At 52.3% G+C, this 17,889-nt stretch overlaps 1 protein-coding gene across 1 annotated transcript in view; it reads left to right on the top strand.

The window, feature by feature from the left end:
* The window catches only part of ABCC8 (ATP binding cassette subfamily C member 8), a 74,894-nt gene that overhangs the window by 40,884 nt on the left and 16,121 nt on the right, over window positions 1–17,889 (top strand). The window contains exons 13-22 of the mRNA XM_059931214.1: window positions 2,081–2,186; window positions 2,370–2,486; window positions 2,877–2,952; window positions 3,708–3,813; window positions 11,985–12,020; window positions 13,343–13,378; window positions 14,114–14,212; window positions 15,280–15,364; window positions 16,028–16,108; window positions 17,399–17,536. Of these exons, the coding sequence (XP_059787197.1) occupies window positions 2,081–2,186; window positions 2,370–2,486; window positions 2,877–2,952; window positions 3,708–3,813; window positions 11,985–12,020; window positions 13,343–13,378; window positions 14,114–14,212; window positions 15,280–15,364; window positions 16,028–16,108; window positions 17,399–17,536 (880 nt within the window). The remainder of the gene's footprint in view (window positions 1–2,080; window positions 2,187–2,369; window positions 2,487–2,876; window positions 2,953–3,707; window positions 3,814–11,984; window positions 12,021–13,342; window positions 13,379–14,113; window positions 14,213–15,279; window positions 15,365–16,027; window positions 16,109–17,398; window positions 17,537–17,889) is intronic.

Here is a 17,889-nt window from a genome sequence, read left to right as displayed (position 1 = left end):
GTGAGAGGAGGGTCCAGCAAGGGCAGTGGTCAGCCCGCTCACGTGTCGGCCCCAGGGCTCACTCTGGTGACTGCTACAACCACAGCTGTTTGGTCCCAGGACATGCCTGCCCGTTGATCTGGGTTTCACTGAAGCTGGTTGTGGTTGGTCAGAGGGACATGGGCCATGTGTAGCTTCCCTCCCTCTAGTCCCTGAGAGGGACTAGCCAACGTGCTTACGTCCTCCAAGGAGAGTGTCACCTCCAAGAGAACTCCATAAAAAGAAAAATTCAACGTTGAGCCAAATTTGGTATAACCTCATCAATTCTAACCATTGGTCCTAGTTCTGCCTTCCAGGGCCACACAGAATGAGTGCCATCCCTCCCCCACGTGACAGCCCCTCAGATTTCAGAAGGTATCCCCAAAATCTCGGTCTTCCCCAAGCTGAACATCCCCTGTTCTCTCCACGGGTCTCAGCGCCCTCACAGCCCCGCTCAGTGGAACAGTTTCCTCCAGGTGCCTGTACACACTGTCCCCAGTTGGCTCGCACTCTGGGAGGCCCCACCTCTGGGCTCTAGAGCCCAGTGGTGACTCTGCCACTCTCCCAGAGGCATTGCCTTCTTGGGAGTGAAAGCCTGAAGGTAGAAGGCTGAGGCTCTGGCTGGAGAATGCCACAGCTGGAGTGTGAAGATCTCCTTAGGCCTTTGAAACAGCTCCTTGAAAGCAAGGGCCAGTCGTGCCACTGGGGAGAGCTGGCTATGTCCTTTCTCATCACCAATGGGACCAGACAGTAACAAATGTCCTCTGTACCCAAGCCCCTCCAGCCTTGAGGGAAGTGACACCCCTGTCTCAGGGACCCTGGCAAGTCCGAGGCAGCTGGCAGGGAGGGGTAGCTGTTGGAATGAAGTAGCTGATGGAAGGAGGGTCAAGGATGGAAGGGGGCATAATGCAGTAGAACTGTGGTCATAGGAGTATCTGACTAGGGAGTAGCCGGCTGCAATGGGATTAGCTCCCGTTTCCAGGGTCGGCTGTGCTGACTCACTTTTGTTGGCTGTGGCATTGTGACTTCTAATGATCAGCCCTCCTCCCTCACCCGTACCCCAGCCTGTGATTCTGTGTAGAACCCACAGATTCAAGGATGCTACACCTATGGGAAATCCCTTGCCTGAGGCAGAAGTATTTCTATGTAAACCGTTCTCGTGTCACCATCATCAGGATAGCTAAGGCCTTTTTAAAGAGAGAGACCAGACTCTGGGCTGAAAGTGGGAACAGCACACAGCCTGACGGTTGACCCCAAGGCCAGCTCCTCCCCTCCCCCCCAGCCCTTGCCAAGTCGTGTTGGAACAAGGACAGAGGGGGAAGTGGGCGAGGCTGGCTGTCTGCTCCTGCTGTGGGGAGGGGGTGTCATGCCCAGAACAGAAACAGGGGTGGGGGTGGCCCCAGGCTGTTGGACATTTAAGCAAAAGGTGGGAGAGGGGTACGCGAACAATTCTCAAGATTCCCCAGGCATCTTGCCCACCCCCAGGGATAAGAGAGAATGAATCAAAAGAGTGAAGCTTCTGGAACCTCCTCTGAGTCCATAAGGAAATCCCAGGGGTGGAGAATAGCCTTTTCCTCCATGAGTTAGGAATAATACCTCTTCCACACCTCCCCCAGTGAGATCAAATTATATTATGGGGATTATATTATGTGCTTATGAAGTATTTAACAGTGTTTGACGTATATTACGTGATCAAAAAATACCAGTTGTGGTTGATAACCAATCCTAATCCTAACTAACCTAAAAGTAACTGATAAAGCCCAACATCCTTCAGTCTAATAACTCAAGACTAATCAACTTTAACACTAACCCTAAAACTGGCCAATCCCACCTGATCCACACCCTAACCTACTCCAGCTGACTAGTCGACCCTAACCAGCCTTGGTAACACCTGTAGCCCCCCATGGGATGCCCCCTGTCTGTCGCCTCCAGTGCGGGCTTTGTGGGGGCCACACCTGGAACCTGGCATCTTCTCAGAGCTGCTCTCTCAGGCCTCGCCCTCCTCCCCCTCCCCTCCCCTCTGCCCTGGGCAGGGTGAGGGGTGTCTGCACTTCCTCTGCAGCGTGCAGAAGCTGAGCGAGTTCCTGTCCAGCGCAGAGATCCGCGAGGAGCAGTGTGCTGCCCGGGAGCCCGAGCCCCGGGGCCAGGCCAGCAAGTACCAGGCGGTGGTGAGTGCCCAGCGTCCCCTTGCCACACGGCCCCCCCCCACACACACACACACAGTGTTTTTCTCTAATGCCTGCAGCTCGTGCCCTGCTGGTCCTGCCTCAGCCTTTCCTCACTGCGGGGGAGCTCCTTTCCCTGCACAGCTCCCAGCCCCTGGGCCCTCACCTCCTCCTAACCATCCCCAGCCCCTCAAGGTTGTGAACCGCAAGCGTCCAGCCTGGGAGGACTGTCGGGGCCTCGTGGGCCCGCTGCAGAGCCTGACCCCCGGTGCAGACGGGGATGCTGACAACTGCTGTGTCCAGGTGAGTCCGAGACCCCGCGCCCCGACGCCCGCCGCCCAGCGCCAACCCCAGGAGGAAACACTACATCTGAAGGGCCAGAGACCTGTGTGCTGAGCCCTCCGCCCTGGAGGTCACCCTGGCTGCCTGTAGAGTCCACAGGAGTCCCGAGACCAGGGACAATGCTTCCATCTCCACCAAGTGGGGGGACCTGTAGCGGTCCTCTGGGGAGGGTGCCTCAGGCAGAGAGGTCTGCACGAGAAGGCCATTCCCCCACTCCCCTGCCTTGGAAGTGATCTGGGGACTGGAATCTGTTTTTTGGCTTTCATGGGGGAGGGGAGGCGACGGACTATTCACCCTGAGACCCCAGCTGCCTTTCTGTTCTCTTCCGGGGCTGGGGTACCGCCAATGAAGATCATTGGAGGCTTCTTCACGTGGACCCCCGATGGAATCCCCACACTGTCCAACATCACCATCTGCATCCCCCGAGGTATGGCCCAGCTCACCCCTCTATCATGGTCTGGGGGTGTCCCCCTTGGAGTCGTGTTTGAAGTGCTCCCTCCCCACGCCCCCCTGAGTGACATGGGGAGAAAAAGGAAAATCAGGATCGATTGAGTACCTGCTCTGTGTGCACTCTTGGTGGGTGCTCCAGGGTATGAGGGCTAGAGAGGGGGTGGGCTACTTCCCCGAGGAGTCCGTGTGCTAGGCAGGAGTGCAGCAGCAAGGACAGGGCAAGACAGCGGGGCCTTGATGTCAAACCATCTGTTGCAGACAGAATGGGTGCTTCACAAAAGGGAAAGCGAACCCCAGTAGCCAGGGAAGTCGTAGTGGAAGAGGTGGGGATCCTGAGAATGAGCAGGGAGCCTCGGGCCATGAGGCAGCGTGGACATTCTGCAGGGGAAGCAGCAGGAGCAAAGCGTGGAAGTGGGAAGGAAAGGGTGCCCTTTGTTGGGACTGGGAGACTCCGGGCTCACACTTGAGAGCACTGGAAGGAGAAGCAGGTGCTTAGGAAGGGGCAGGGGGATCAACAATAGGAAGGAGGAAGGACCTGGGGAGCCAGAGGTAGGATGTAGCTTTCCAGAAGGAAAGGCTCAAAGGGGGAAAGGACTCCCTGGGGATTCTAGGTAGGAGGAAAGCAAATGGGGGCCCCAGGGTTGGGTATATCTGTCTGTCTGTCTTTCCGGGTGGTGGTTGTTCAGACTCCCTCCTGGCTCCAGTCCCATCTGCCGCCCTCCCTCCCTGCAGGCCAGCTGACCATGATCGTGGGGCAGGTGGGCTGCGGCAAGTCCTCGCTCCTCCTAGCCACCCTGGGGGAGATGCAGAAGGTCTCGGGGGCCGTCTTCTGGAACAGGTACTACATGCATCCTCCGGGCTCAGTTAGTGGGGAAAGACAGTGGGCAGGCGGAAGCCCTCCTTTCAACCATCCTTCTCAGTGGAGGATGCACCATGCATTTACTGAGTGTGTTCAGCGAGTACTCAATGAAAGCACTGCATTGTTATTCTCATTAGCATCATTAGTATTTATTAAGCCCTCACTATGTGCCGGGTACTTTGTGATGTCCTCTGCACACACTATGTCATTTAATCCTTATGAAAACCAGCAAGGTAAGTACTGTTAACAGATCTCGTTTTGTAGAGAAGGGCCAAACTCTTTGCCCTCATTCACCCAGCTAATAAGTGGCAGAGCTGGAATTCGAACGCAGTTCTGTATGACTCCAAATTCCGCGTTCACTCAGCCGCGCTGCCTCCCAGTGTGAGGGACCGTAACACAAACATTGGTTTCTGGCTTGGTCATCAGCAAAGTTGATACAGACCATTCAGTGGGTATTTCAAGGAGCCAGAGATAAACCAGACAAATGTGAGTTTCTGGGCAAAGATCACTATCCTAATTAAAGAGCCATAACCCTAGGCTGAGTCAATCATGAATCTATTATTTATACCCACCTACTTCCAAAAAGCACTTGAAACTAGTTGATTAAAGATACATATAAAATAAAGGCTTTTTTAAAAGTAAGAAAAGAAGAGCCAAGAAATGAAGAGGGTGGGAAAGGTATTCAGAAACCTGGACAGAACATCACTACTGCAGTCAACACACAACGTAGCTTGGAGCCTACCGACACTCATCCCCAACACCTCCCCGTCCCCAGTATCCAAGAATCCAAGAGAAAGAGGGATCCGACTGAGGTTTCAGGAATGAAAGTCACAGCCAGTTCAGCAGAGGGCAAGATGTCAGGTTTTTTCATCAGCTTGAGTGCAGACTGAGCAGAGAGAAAGGCCTTGGACCAGTGTCTGAACACCTGCATGTACCCCCATTTCCTGTTTTTCCAAAATGTCCCTGAATGGTGCACCCAACACATCTGGCAAGTTTCCCTCCTCAACGGGGCTGTGGGCTGGCAAACAAGCCCCTTGGGTTTCCCATGACCTTAGTCTCTGGAACGTTGATTCCACTGGGGATGTGGTATGTCTGGGGACAGAGGGTCTCTGCATCCATTCCCCATCTTATTCGGGTGTTTCTCAACACAGCCTGACTGGAAAGGTCCAAGCATTGCGTTGCCAGGCCCTTGTGCCAACTGCCCCTCAGGGCTTTGGAGGGAGGAGCCCTTGTCCGTTGGCTGCCTGTGTGTGTCTGTGATGGGAAGACAGGAGCCCCCAGTGAACTGTGAGCTGAAGAAAGCAGCTGATCATTTATTGGGCACCTGCTATGGGCAGGCCCTTTGCTAAGTGCACTGCAAGCACGATCTCATTGAAGCTTCCCGCTGGGTGTTATCGCCCCATTTCACAGAAGTAAGAACTGAGGACAGAGAGGCTGGGTGACTTACTGGTCAGCGTGCAGACCAGGGTCCCAAGCCTGGGCTCTTTCCCTCAAGCCTGGCCACTGCCTTGGGCTGGGGTACCTTGGGTCCTAGTTCCAGGGATTGTTCTCCAAATTCCATGTGGAGGGCAAACTGGATCCAGGCCCTCTCTCAGGGCAGACCTTTCCTAGATGGGATTACAGAGCCCAGAGACTGGGGCTGCCTCTAGATTCCCCTGTGTCCCACTCAGCCTGAATCAGACCCCCTCTGAGCGTGTTCCCTTTGCCCCACTTCCTTCATCTCCTCCCCACCGCCCTCACCCTCAGGTGCTGTCATACCCGCGTCAGCACCTCTCTGGCCTCTGCAGAGGCAGCTCAGCCTCAGCCCCCACCTCCTCTCCAAGCTGTGCCAACCCTCAGGGTCTGACTGCTGCCTCTTCTCTCTTAGGAAACCTCTGCCCCAGCCCCAGGGGGTACAGGGGCCTCTCCAGGGTGCTGGAGCGCCTCTTATGTGCCAGATACTGTGTAAGGCACTTTATTTACTTCATTGTCTCGGTCAGTCTTCACCAAACTCTGTGAAGTAGGCATTATCATTATCCCCATTTAACAGATGAGGAAACTGAGGTGAAGCAAGTTGCCCAAGGCCACCCAGCCCTTAAATGGCAGAAGTGGGATGTGCCCCTAAGTGCTCAAGTGCATGGGCTTTCCACTGTGTGCTGAGAGAGAAGGGGCTTGAGAGCAACATGAAGAAATAGCTAGCCTGGCCACTCTGAAGGCCAGCAGCCTCAATGGCTGTGGTACCCCGCCGCCCCACCTCAGCAGAACCATCGCAGCACAGCTCACAGCTCTGTCTGCATTGACATTCACTCTCCTCGACCGGCAGCTGGGGCCCCACGTCCTGGCTCTGTTCCAGGCTCAGCGAGGGGGTGGTGGTGAAAGGATCTTTTTTCTCCAGGATCCACTTTGCCCTCCTCCACGGCACAGCTTCCCTCCCAAGCATAGCGAGCGCATCAGGGTAGCCTGCAGCCAACCCCGGGACGTTGTGAGAATTTGTTCACGACTCAACTCATGTTCTGGCTTCTCTACATTGATGTATTCGCTCACCCCATATTTACTGAGCACCTGCTGTGTGCCAGACCCAGGGCACAGCAATAGGAATGCAAAGATGGTGAAGACGTGGCCGCTGCTTCCAAGGGAGGAGAACGGAGGTCAGTGCCACCATCGAGCACAGAGGAACAGTGAACTCTGTGGTCAAGGAAAGAAGGCTCACGTGGACATGGTATCTGAGCCTTGAAGGATGAGCGTAGTTTCATCAGATGGAAGAGGCCGAGGTGGCAGAGGAAGGTGTTCCAGGCAAGGGTATCAGCGTGGGCAAAGGCGTGATCATGTAAGAGGGTGTGGTTCTGGTGCCCGCAGCAGTGGGTGTTAGGGACGCTGGTGAAGGACAGGACTAAAGAAGTGGGCTGGGCTGAGGTCAGACACCCTGTATACCTGGCCTGGGAAACAAGATTTAGCCTGAAGGCTGTAGGAGAAACGTGCTGGTGATACAGGATGAGGGATCGTGGAGAAAGAGACTGCAGGAAGGGAGACAAGTCAGGAGTTCGTTACAGTGGATGGGAGAAGGAGGAGGCTGGTCATACCTGGCTCAGTTGGCTTCATCTGCTGTTTGTCTCCAGGACACGTACACAGCTCTGCTTGGCCCACCTACCCTGGGCAATGAGTTAAGTGTGGGGACTGTGTGTTGAGGCCCCCCTCCGTTACTTGCGGGAGCTCCATGCCTCAGACCCTGGGCTGCAGGGCTGCAGGGCAACGATGCGCTTGCAAAATGAGCCAAGAGCAAAATAGCATTTGACCCAGCAGCCCCTCCCGCAGGCCTGCCTGTCTGCAGCCAGAGGCAGGGGCGATGCCAAGCCGCTCCGGTGTTTTTCATCCATACCAGGGCCAAGACCTGGTGACCAGGCAGCCAGAAGGAGTTCCAGGAGGCACAAGGCAGGGATTTGGGAGATTAGGAGGGGCATAACAGAGAACGCTCTGGGGAGATTGCTTTGTGTGTACAACCATTCATTTATTCCTTCCTTGAAAAAAATGAGCAGTATTGCTGAGCGGATAGGAGCAAAAGTTCTGGAGGCAGGCTGTCTGGGTTCAAATCTGGACTCTGTGCTTTGGGAAATTCTGTGACCCTTCTGTACCAGTTTTCCCTTATTACCCGTGGAGTTAATGTGAGGCTTAACCTGGCATGTAGCAAATGCCCCATAAATATTATTATAAATATTATTGTTTGACGATGTACTTCTATTCCAGGAACAAAATTCCCCTATTGCTCTTTAATTATACTCCAGCCTGTCTCCAGGAGAGACTGTAGTGAGCTCCCTGGGGATAAAGATCATATCTTGTTTGTCTCTCTGAATCCACAGCGCCTTTGCCAAATGAATGCATTTGCTAAATGAATGAACCAGGAACAACTTATGACCTTTAGGAGACTGCCATTAAATGCGTCTTTACCTCTCTCTCCTTCCCACATGCGTTTGTCCAAGCTGTTTCCCTCACCCAGACCTCCACCACCCAACTTCTCCACCAGCATTTGGAATGTGCAAATCCTATTCGTGCACGCCTCACACCGTATGCAGGGGCATGTCTCCCCCATGACACTGAGCTCCTTGGAGACGGGGCTGGAGGGCTATTCCATGCCATGCCCCAGGTGCCCCCCCACAGGATGTGTATTTTGTGAACCACTCTGTGTAAGCTACAAAGGAGAAGACCTGGCCCCTGCCCTCAGGGGGCTCACCAGTCCTGGGTGGACAGAGGCCTAGGATGGGCATGGGGGCTTCAAGAGGTGAGGCCCTACATTCTAGGCTGGAGAGTTACTGCGGCAGCCCTGAGTGGATCCTGCACATGGGTTGTTGCCCGGGTCCAGGTCTCTGGGAGAACCCAGGTCTCATGCGGCTCCCAAATATTCACTTTACTGATAGTCACCTGCACCTGCCTGGCTCTCTGCTTCGATGCACTGTTAACCTGGGAATTTGCAAACTCTCTCCTTAATCTTTAAGAGGAAAACATTCTGATAAACACTCAAAATTAGCAGATATATTCAAATGAAATTCTTTCCCTGGAAATAAAGAATAGGGCCATTAATGTCCACAGTAGATTGATTTTAAACAGCCCTGGGGAGACAGCAGGAAGCTGGGATCCGAGGAAAGCGTTGAGGTACCTCCCCACGAGGAACTGCAAACTGGCCTCTCTGGAGCTCCCTGCTGCCCCTGCCACCCCCGGAGGTGTGCGCCCCGGGCCCTACTTGTTCTGAGCCTGCCTCAGGACATTGTTGCCTTGTGGCGTGAAGGCTGCCTCCTGAGACCCCCGATTCCCCAGGATGAAAAATAGGCTTGTCTCAGGACGACTCTGTGATCCCATCTGTTCATACAGTTTCTTGGAGCCTTTGGGGAGTTGGGTCAGGGACTCAAGGGCACCCCAGGTTTCCTGCAGGAGGCAGGTGTGGTGAGATGATGGGCAGACAGCTGGGGCACCATGTGGACATGACGAGCCCGACTTGGGAACTAGATAGTCTCTGGTTGTGGTCCTGACTCTGCCCCTCGATAGCTGTGTGACCTTGGGCAGATTACCTCACCTCTCTGTGTCTTAGTTTCCTCATCTGAACAATAAGAAAAACCCTTTCCTCCCTGAGAGATTTGGCATTAGGACCCAACGACATCAATCGGAAAGGGCACTGTGGGTGAAAGGTAACATTTCAGGGCAGCAACAAGCCCCTTTGGGGCAGGATGAATGGACCATGGAGACCCATAAGTCCTAACTTCCCCTTCCAACCTCAATTTCCACCGCTTTCCTTTTTATTTTTTGTTGGGGTCTTAAATGAATGTTGGGGCCATTGGACTTCTCCTCTGCCTGTGCCTTTGAAACCAAGCACTGAGCTGAAAGGATGATCTCCCGCCCACCCCATCCCTCATTCTCGAACCCCACCCAGGTCCTTCCCTCCAACCAGCTATGAGCTAGGTTGGTAATACATTCTCCCAGAGTCATGGTGAGGTTCCTACCATTACCCCAATTTTATAGATAAGGAAACAGGCTCCCCTAAGGAAAGGGACTTGCCTAAGATTTCACAACCAGTGAGTAGAGAAGCCCATCGGATACAAACTTTAGAGCCCATGTTCTTTCCATTTCTCACACTGCCTGCACTCATGCAGGCTCCTCCTCCAGCCTAGAATTCCCTCCCTCCACCTCCACTGTCTCCATCCTTCTCGCTTCGTGGTTCCGTTCACCTGTAACTTCTATGAGCCCTTCCTCACTTTCTCAGATTTCTTCCTCCTGCAAACTACTTGTAAAAAGTACATTTTTCTCTGACTCTAAAAGAATGTACGTTAAATGAGAAAAGATACACAAGTATAAAGAAGATTAAAAACCACCTAATATCCCACCACCCAGAAGTTTCCAGTCTTTTCTCTGCGTATTTGCATATGTGTTTGTGTGTACTTTTCCCCAAAATTTCTATAGTACTTTCTGGCTCCTACTTTTCTTTTGGCCCTTATAACTTTCTGACTTCTGTCCCTGTCTGATTCGCTCTGCCAGACCGTGAGCCCTTTGAGGGCAGGCTCTGTGCAGTGATTCAGGTTGCCGTGCACACAGGCACCCAGCTCACAGCTGGCTGCAGGGAAGGAGGTGGGTCAGAGAAAAGGAGAGATCATCTTCTTAGCTCAGTGCTTGGTCCCAAAAGTGCAGGTCGAAGAGGAACACTCATTTAAGAGCCCAGCAATCAATGAGAGGAAGTGTGCGCCACACATACCGTTTTTTACTTTTCAGATTAAGACATACACACACAATGAGGAGGCTCATTCTAGGAAGGCTGGAACTACACTGGAAAGAGGAGAAGATGAACCTGGATTCACATCCCAGCTTCCCCTCTTCCTAGCTCTGTACCATTGGGCACATCAGGCAAACCCTAAGCCTCAGTGTTTCCATCTGTAAGATGGGGATAATAACATCTTTTTATAGAGTGTTGTGAGGATGAAGTGATGAATACAAACAACTTCACACAGTGCCTGGCATGAGGATGGCCGGCATTGAGTGCTAGCCCCCCTCCCTTCCTTCCTCCCAAATGATTAAAGATGTCTGTTAACAACCTCCATTTATTACAGACCTGTCATGTGCTAAGCACTGTGGGAGCTGAAAAAGATGCTCTTCCTGCCTTAAAATCCCACTGGGGATAAAAGACTTACTTACACAGGAGCTGATTAGAGAAGAAGGTAGTCCATTATAAGGGCTAAATGAACAGCCCAGATAATGATGCAAACTGAGTTAGAGCCGAGGGAGTTCAATGTGTGCTGGGGTCCTCAGGGAGGCCACAGATGTGCTTCCCTCCAGAAAAATAACAGCCTTTGCAACCCTGGAAGCAGTCAAGGCAGAAGACTGCAGCGATGAGCTTATCTGGGCTGTGGCTGCAGAGTTGGAATTTGTAAGCTTGGGTTTTTTAATCTGTCTCACATTACCAGCTTGTCCATAAACTACAGCAGTCTGATGGTTAGGGAACATGAGGTTAGGTTGAGTTGAGGGAGTGAAATGAAACCATAAAGATCGGTGAATAGGATCATAGGGAACTGGTGATTATATATCCATCAGGGTCCATTCTGTTCTGCTCCTCAGCAGAGGACAAAAGAGAATTTCATCAGGCTTCTTTCCATCCCTGTTTTTGTCCATCCTGTTTTCCTGGCAAGAAATTTATCGGAGGTATGGCCTGGGTAATCACAGTGAAGCAATGTAGCATAGTCATTAAGAGCATGAAGCTTTGGAGTTACAGATCTATTTTCTTTGCTATTTGCTGGCTGTGTGACTCTGGGCAAGTTACTTAGCCTCTCTAAGTCTCACATTCCTTGTCTATAAAGTGCGGACCTCCTTCATATGGTTTTTTTGAGCTTTAAAATAGATAATACTATTGCAGTGCTTATAAAAGTTCAATAAATGTTAGCTGGTTTTACTATTATTAAAGTAAGATCTGCATGAAGACAGAACAGATTGATTTTCCCCAAATGTGCATGTCAGAAGTACATACTTCATTGGGAGAAGGTTGCTTCTGGAAGGTTGAAAGGTGGCCTGGGGCAGGAGAAAGAGCACTGACAAAGTTGGCACCAAAATTCAGGTCACCTCACTCAGTGTTTTTCTAAAAACTTTTTACTGTAATCCACAGTATGAAACACATTTTACATCACAGCCCACTACATTTATGCATTGATAGGTAAGAGAAAAAAAATTCACACAAAAAATACACATCTTGACCACATGCAATGCACATTGGTATTTTCTTCTTTTCTTTTTAAGTGCAGTTGCAATTTACTTGTTTCAGACCCAATTTTCGGGTCCCAATCCACAGTTGGAAAATGCTGTATGAAATGATTATGACCTTGGGAAAGTCATTTTCCCTCCCTGAGCCTTAGTTTTCCCAACTATAAGCCAGTCTTGATGCCAAACCAGCTTTACTGCTGTTTGGAGTTGTGCCAGGAGTACTAATGAAGCCCTTGCTGTTCGGAGGGGGCCCATCCAGTTGCTGCGGGAGGGACAGAGATTGAGAAGAACAGTTTCTGCCCCCAAGGAAGCCACTTGGGGACACTGGGGATGGGTCGGAGGGGTGGGGATTGTGGGGTTGCTTCTCCCCAAAGACACAGTGTGATGGAGAGGAAGGCAATGGAGTGAGAAGTAACTGGTATTGTTTTTTCCCATTTGTGCCCCAGCAGCCTTCCTGACGGCGAGACGGGAGAGGACCCCAGGTACAGCCTTGGAGCTCGGTCGGAAGTGGGTTCCAACAAAGGGAAGGGGCTTGGAGAATTCCCTGGCGGTCTAGCAGTTAGGACTTCACGTTCCCAGTGCAGGGGGCATGGGTTCGATCCCTGGTCGGGGAACTAAGATCCCGCATGCTGCACAGAGCGGCCAAAGATAAAAAAATAAAAAAGAAATTAAAAAAAAAAAAAAGAAAGAAAAAAAGTTGAGAAACAAAGCTATAAAAAGCGGAGGTGGGTATCCCCCAGGGAGACAGAAAATTCAGTCGTGTTGCTTTGTGTTGCTTTATGTTCAACGTGCTTTATGTTCTGGTCGTCTAAAACATCCAAGTGAAATAGATTGATGTGGCTCTAAGACCTTCAAAACCCTCCCTAACCACACCTCTTTCAAGACAGTCGAGGCACACTGGAGGTGGTGGGAAGTCAGGAGTGGGAGGTTGACTTGACCTTGGAAATCCGTTTAAGCTTCTGGCCTTCACTCTCCAACACCACAGAGGTTTCACTTCCCCATACTTTCTCTGCCCTTTCTCCCACCTTGTCGCCAAGTGTCGGGGCATGATGACAGCCTAGACTCTCTAGCCATAGTGACCATAGTTCTTGAGCCAAAAATCAGACCTCATGGTATGTGACAAGTATGAACGCATGGATGAGCACAACGGGACGGAGTATTTGACACTGGAGCAGTTGGGGTCTGTCCAGGCTACGTGGACACCACAACTGACCATGTCCCTGTTGGCAGATCCCCCAGGCTCCATGGTTGTCTTCTGACAGGGACCTGGGGCTGCAAATCACACCTGGAGCCCTTCTCAGCTCTCTAGGTGCCACACTGAGTTCCATCGGCTGTGGGTTACCATCCCCAGACTGCAGGCACCCATGGTGGCCTGCCCGGCCTGGCCTGGCTACGGTCAAAGCGCACTTCCTGCCCCAGACATTTGTGCAGCCATGTCAGCCCGAGCCCTTGGCCAGTGCATCCGTGCCCTGATGCAGAGGCTGGGTCTGCAGGAGCCACATGATCGGCCTCATGCTCCTCTGACGTGGGAAGCACCACCACCCCCATGAGCCTACACCAATGGTGCCTTCCCCCCACTCTCCCTCGTAACTTAACCAGGTCCCCTGAGGCCTTCCTCACACACGCCGTGTGTATTCAGGCAGTGGAGGCTCCCCCTGGATGGCGTGTGGCTTTTGTGGCTGCAGTCTTGGTCTCAGGGATTATAAAGGCACTCACGCTGGGTTTGAGGGATCTCAAAATGTCTATGGAGAACTCAGTCTACTCAGGTGAACCCTGAAGGTACGTCTTTCCTCCCCTGCTGCAGCCCAGAGCGGGAGACGGCAACCGACTCGGATGTCAGGTACTGTGTCCCGAGAGCACCGCCCTCCAGGGCAGACTTCCTCAGAGGGGGTCTCAGGCCAAGGGAGCCACAGAGCTCTGGAAGGGAGCCCCCCAGGTCCAGCCCAGCTGCAGAGGAGGCCAGGGAGGGCGCTGTGCTTCGTGCGGTGGTTCGGAGGTCACCACTGCTTCCGTGTATCAAGCTGCTCCCTTCACACCAGATCATTTTTGTCTGGTGATCATCTTTTCCTTTTCTTTCTTTCCTTTTTTTTTTTTGGTCTTCAGAAACCACATCACACTAAATGTGGTTTCCTTGACTCTTCATTTTTAAAAAGTTCCATTTGGAGTGTTACCTGCTAACATCAAAGTCGAGTGGTTTGAGGGCTACTCAAGGAAGGAGGAAATCAGGGTTCAAGTATTTACTTAGTTTGTTCACACTTTGGGGTCTTCCCAGGCTCTGGGTAGAGACTTAAGAAGGGGAACAGACTGAAAGGGTGGGATAGGGAAGGGTGGAGAGCAGGGAGGGGTTGAGGTCCCTTATCCCCCAGCCAGCTAAGACCCAGCACCCAAGACTGCCTCGGGCCCTTGGGGAACGAGAGGCCACCAGGAGCCACACAAAGCAGATTTCTGCCAACTGCACCTCCTCATCTTAGTGCTGCCCCCACCCCCTTGCCCCAGTTTAAGCCATCAGCTTGACAACCACCTCTGACAATGACCTCCTGAGAATACCTCCCTACTCCTGCCCTGCTTTTTCCAGGAAGAGAGGCCCCGTGGCCTATGCTTCTCAGAAACCATGGCTGCTAAATGCCACCGTGGAGGAGAACATCACCTTTGAGAGTCCCTTCAACAAACAACGGTAAAAGCCTCGAGGAGGTGGGTTGGGGGGCAAGCTGGGGAGGGGAGAAACTGGTCGTGCATTAGCCACTGCCCCAGCCCCCAAGCCCAGCCTGCTGCCTGCTCCTCCATCGATCTTCCTCACCCAGCCATCCTGCTCTCCAGCCCCCTTATCTGGATTCCAGCCTGTTCCATATGGTCCATCTGGAAATGATCCAGATGTGCTGGGCATCAGGGCAGTCCAACTCCCATGGTTGAGAGGGCAGGAGGGGAGGGAGGTGCAGAAACCCTGGTGCCTTCTCTTGATGTTGGTGAAAAGGCTCGCCCAGCCCTCCGTGAGTCTCCATTCTCGTGATTCCCTACCCCCAGCTCCACAGCTTGTACACAGATCCCTCCAGTGCTAATGACTGCTAACATCCATGGAGCTCTTTCCAGATGTTCTTGCTATGCATGATTTCCTGTTAATGGTCACATCAATCCCAGTAGGCAGGTACTATTATTATCCCCATTTTATGAGGAAACCAAGACTCAGGAAGGTTAGGTAACTTTCCTAAGGCCACCCAGCCAGTAAGTGGCAGAAATGGGTTTCAAATCCAAGTCTTCCTGACACCCAAGTACATGTCACCGAGGCACTCTGATGTCTCCATGCACTCTGGCTGGCACCTGCCCAGGCTGAGAGCTGACCAGGGAAGTGTGAGGGGAGCAGGCTGGGCAAATATTTGACCAGCCATCATCATTTACTGCCTAAGCAAACCAGCAGTGATTTTTCCCTGGCAGTGCTCCAAGCATGGGCTCTGGCTGCAGCTTTTCCCACTGCACAGGGGCCACAGGCCCTCTCTTGTCACTTATGTGGCTATTTGCTCCCATCCAATTTCATCTTTCAAATATTTAACTTTCTTCATGATGGTGTCAGGTGCTGCCCTCAGCTCTTTTCAAGCTCACGGGGTGTTTGCTTACACCCATCAGGAGGCCCATTAAAGCCATTGCTCTTCCTGGGCATGTCTGCCTGGAGGGTAATGACCCTCTGCAAATGCCCAGGCCCACCTCTGGCCAGGCTGATCAGCTGTGTCCCCACCCACCCCACTGCAGGTACAAGATGGTCATCGAAGCCTGCTCCCTGCAACCAGACATCGACATCCTGCCCCATGGAGACCAGACCCAGATTGGGGAACGGGTTAGTAGCAGCTTCCAGGGGGTGTTTCTCAAAGTTGGGGCCCTCAGCCTCCCCTGCTCCCCACCCATCACCATTACCATGCCCTGACATCCTTCTCAGGGAGAACAGGTAATGAGAAATGAGAGAAGGGGAAGGCTGAAGAGTTGCCTGCAGTGGGATCAAAATGATCTCCTTGAGCCCTGGGTTGCTGGCTGTCCTCGAAAAGTTTTCAGTCGTGCTTGGTGCAGAGGTCAGCTTAGCATTTTCCCAGGCTGCAGATGACTTGACATCTCCATTCATGCCCCAAGTATGTACTGAGAGCCCGCACGGCACTGCGCTAGACTCAGGGTTGTTCTTCCTGTTCCCTTTCCGGGCGGGGTCCCTCCTCCATAAGCTTAAACAAATAGGATTCTTCCGTGGCTGTCCTCCTTGTGTGTGATTTAAATCCGCCCTTCCTCCATTCTGGTTTTCATGGGTCAGATGGTCCCTAGCACCTTGGGAATCATTCTCCCCGCTTCTGAATGAATTCAGTAAACATGTACAAGTTCCCCCTCTCTGCCAGGTGGAGGGGGCAAAAAAGTGCATAGAGCCAGGCCTCCCTCCCAAAGAGCTCACAAGTAGGGGCCAGGACAGTCTCTCCTGAAGGGCTGTGAGGGCATGACCTTTCCTCCCCTTTGGCGGCAGGGCATCAACCTGTCCGGTGGTCAGCGCCAGCGAATCAGCGTGGCCCGAGCCCTCTACCAGCACACTAACGTCGTCTTCTTGGTGAGTGCACCAGCTGGTACCTCCTTGGGGCCCTTGTGTCTGGCTGCCACCTTGGCTCATTGCCTGCACAGATAGACACACACATACCATCGCCCAACAACCTCCCACTCCAGGAGCAATCCTCTCCTGCCAGAGATATTACCTACCCATCTTACTGATGGAGAAACTGAGGCAAGGTTAGTCCAATTGACCCATGTGGATTTCACACTGGGCTCTGCAGTAGCCATAAGGGGAGGTGAGTAGTAATTATAGGCCTCCTCCCTGTAGGACAGCCCCAACCTATTAACACTTATTTAGCCCGACTATAAAAATGGCAAATACATGGAAGGTGAGTTACCACTTCTCATCTCATGCCCAGAGCAGACATTGCTAATTGATCACAGGTTTCTTTCCCATGGAAACTTAATTTGGCCTCAGAATCCTTCTCAACACAGCACTCCAGGTAACCACTAGTAATCAAACATGAGATAAAACTTATCTATATCTGCCCTACTTCATGCCAAGTTCTGTGTGAGGTGCCTTAGTTGATACTGAAGAATTCTATGACCCAGCCCTTGGCTTCAAAGGTTGAGAGTCTGATTAGGGAGACAGAGCTTACCCACACTCAAGAGCCACAGCCCACTTGAAAGCCAAACTGTGTGACACAGACTATGTCCAGGGAGACAACTGTGAGGGCTAGAGTAATCGGGGGGGGGGGGTGGCTTCCTAGAGGAGGGTCTTGAAGAGTGAGTCAGTTAAACAGAAGGAAAGAGGAAGCCCATTTGGACACACAGAAGAAGGAACCTCAGGTCTCTGACTCCAGCTTTATTCTCCACCCTCCACTATTACTATGAGTAATAGTTCACTAGACAGACAAGAGGCAGATCAGCACTCCAGGCAGAGGGAACAGCTTGGGCAAAGGTCTGGAATGGCAAATTCCCTGGAAACATGGAGCGTAGGGAGCTTGCACAAGACAGATGAGAAGTGAGACTGGAAAGGAAGACTGAGCAGGTGATAAAGGGCCTGGATTAGTGTGCTAAGGAATTCAGACTCAATAAACTATGGGGAGTCAACGGAGGTTCAGGAGTCAGGAAATGCTTGTGATTAGATCTGCTTGAGAAGCATAACTGATAGCCCCATTTCAAGATGAGGCAACTGAGGCCCAGAAAGATTGGTTGCACTATCCAGGACCACGCAGTGGGCTGGGTTAGTGTCAGTCCCTAAACCAGAGCTGATGTAACTCTGGTGGTTTTTACACTCACTGTTATCCCCTCTTCCCACATGTGTCCCTACCTTCTCCCTTCTGCCTAGGATGACCCCTTCTCAGCTCTGGATGTCCATCTGAGTGACCACCTGATGCAGGCTGGGATCCTTGAGCTGCTCCGAGATGATAAGCGGACAGTGGTCCTAGTGACACACAAGCTACAGTACCTGCCGCATGCAGACTGGGTGAGGGGCCACAAGGGGGTCAAGCTGTGGAGGGCTGAGGTGGGAGAGGCAGTCGGACATCTTCAAAGGAGTCAATCAGATGTCTCAGTAATGACTGCTGAGGGCCACAAAGCAGAAGAGATCAGCAATGGATGGCTTCACACAGGCTGGGCCAATCAGGGAGAACCTGCGTAGCCCAAGGGTTTGGTATCACCTAGAGCTGCAGATATCCATATCCTGACCCGGGGCCCATGTGGGTACACACAAGGCTGGCACAAAGAAGTCTCAAAAAGAAGCAGACACTCAGTTCTTACCTCTGTTTCCTGCCCAGTTTGATGATTCACCCCCCTAGCCTTGGGGGGTGCCCATTTGGA

The sequence above is a fragment of the Balaenoptera ricei genome, chromosome 8 (assembly GCF_028023285.1).
Source record: "Balaenoptera ricei isolate mBalRic1 chromosome 8, mBalRic1.hap2, whole genome shotgun sequence".
In the NCBI taxonomy this organism is placed as follows: domain Eukaryota; kingdom Metazoa; phylum Chordata; class Mammalia; order Artiodactyla; family Balaenopteridae; genus Balaenoptera; species Balaenoptera ricei.
Note: the sequence above shows the minus strand (reverse complement) of the source record. Positions and strands in the feature narration are given on the sequence as shown.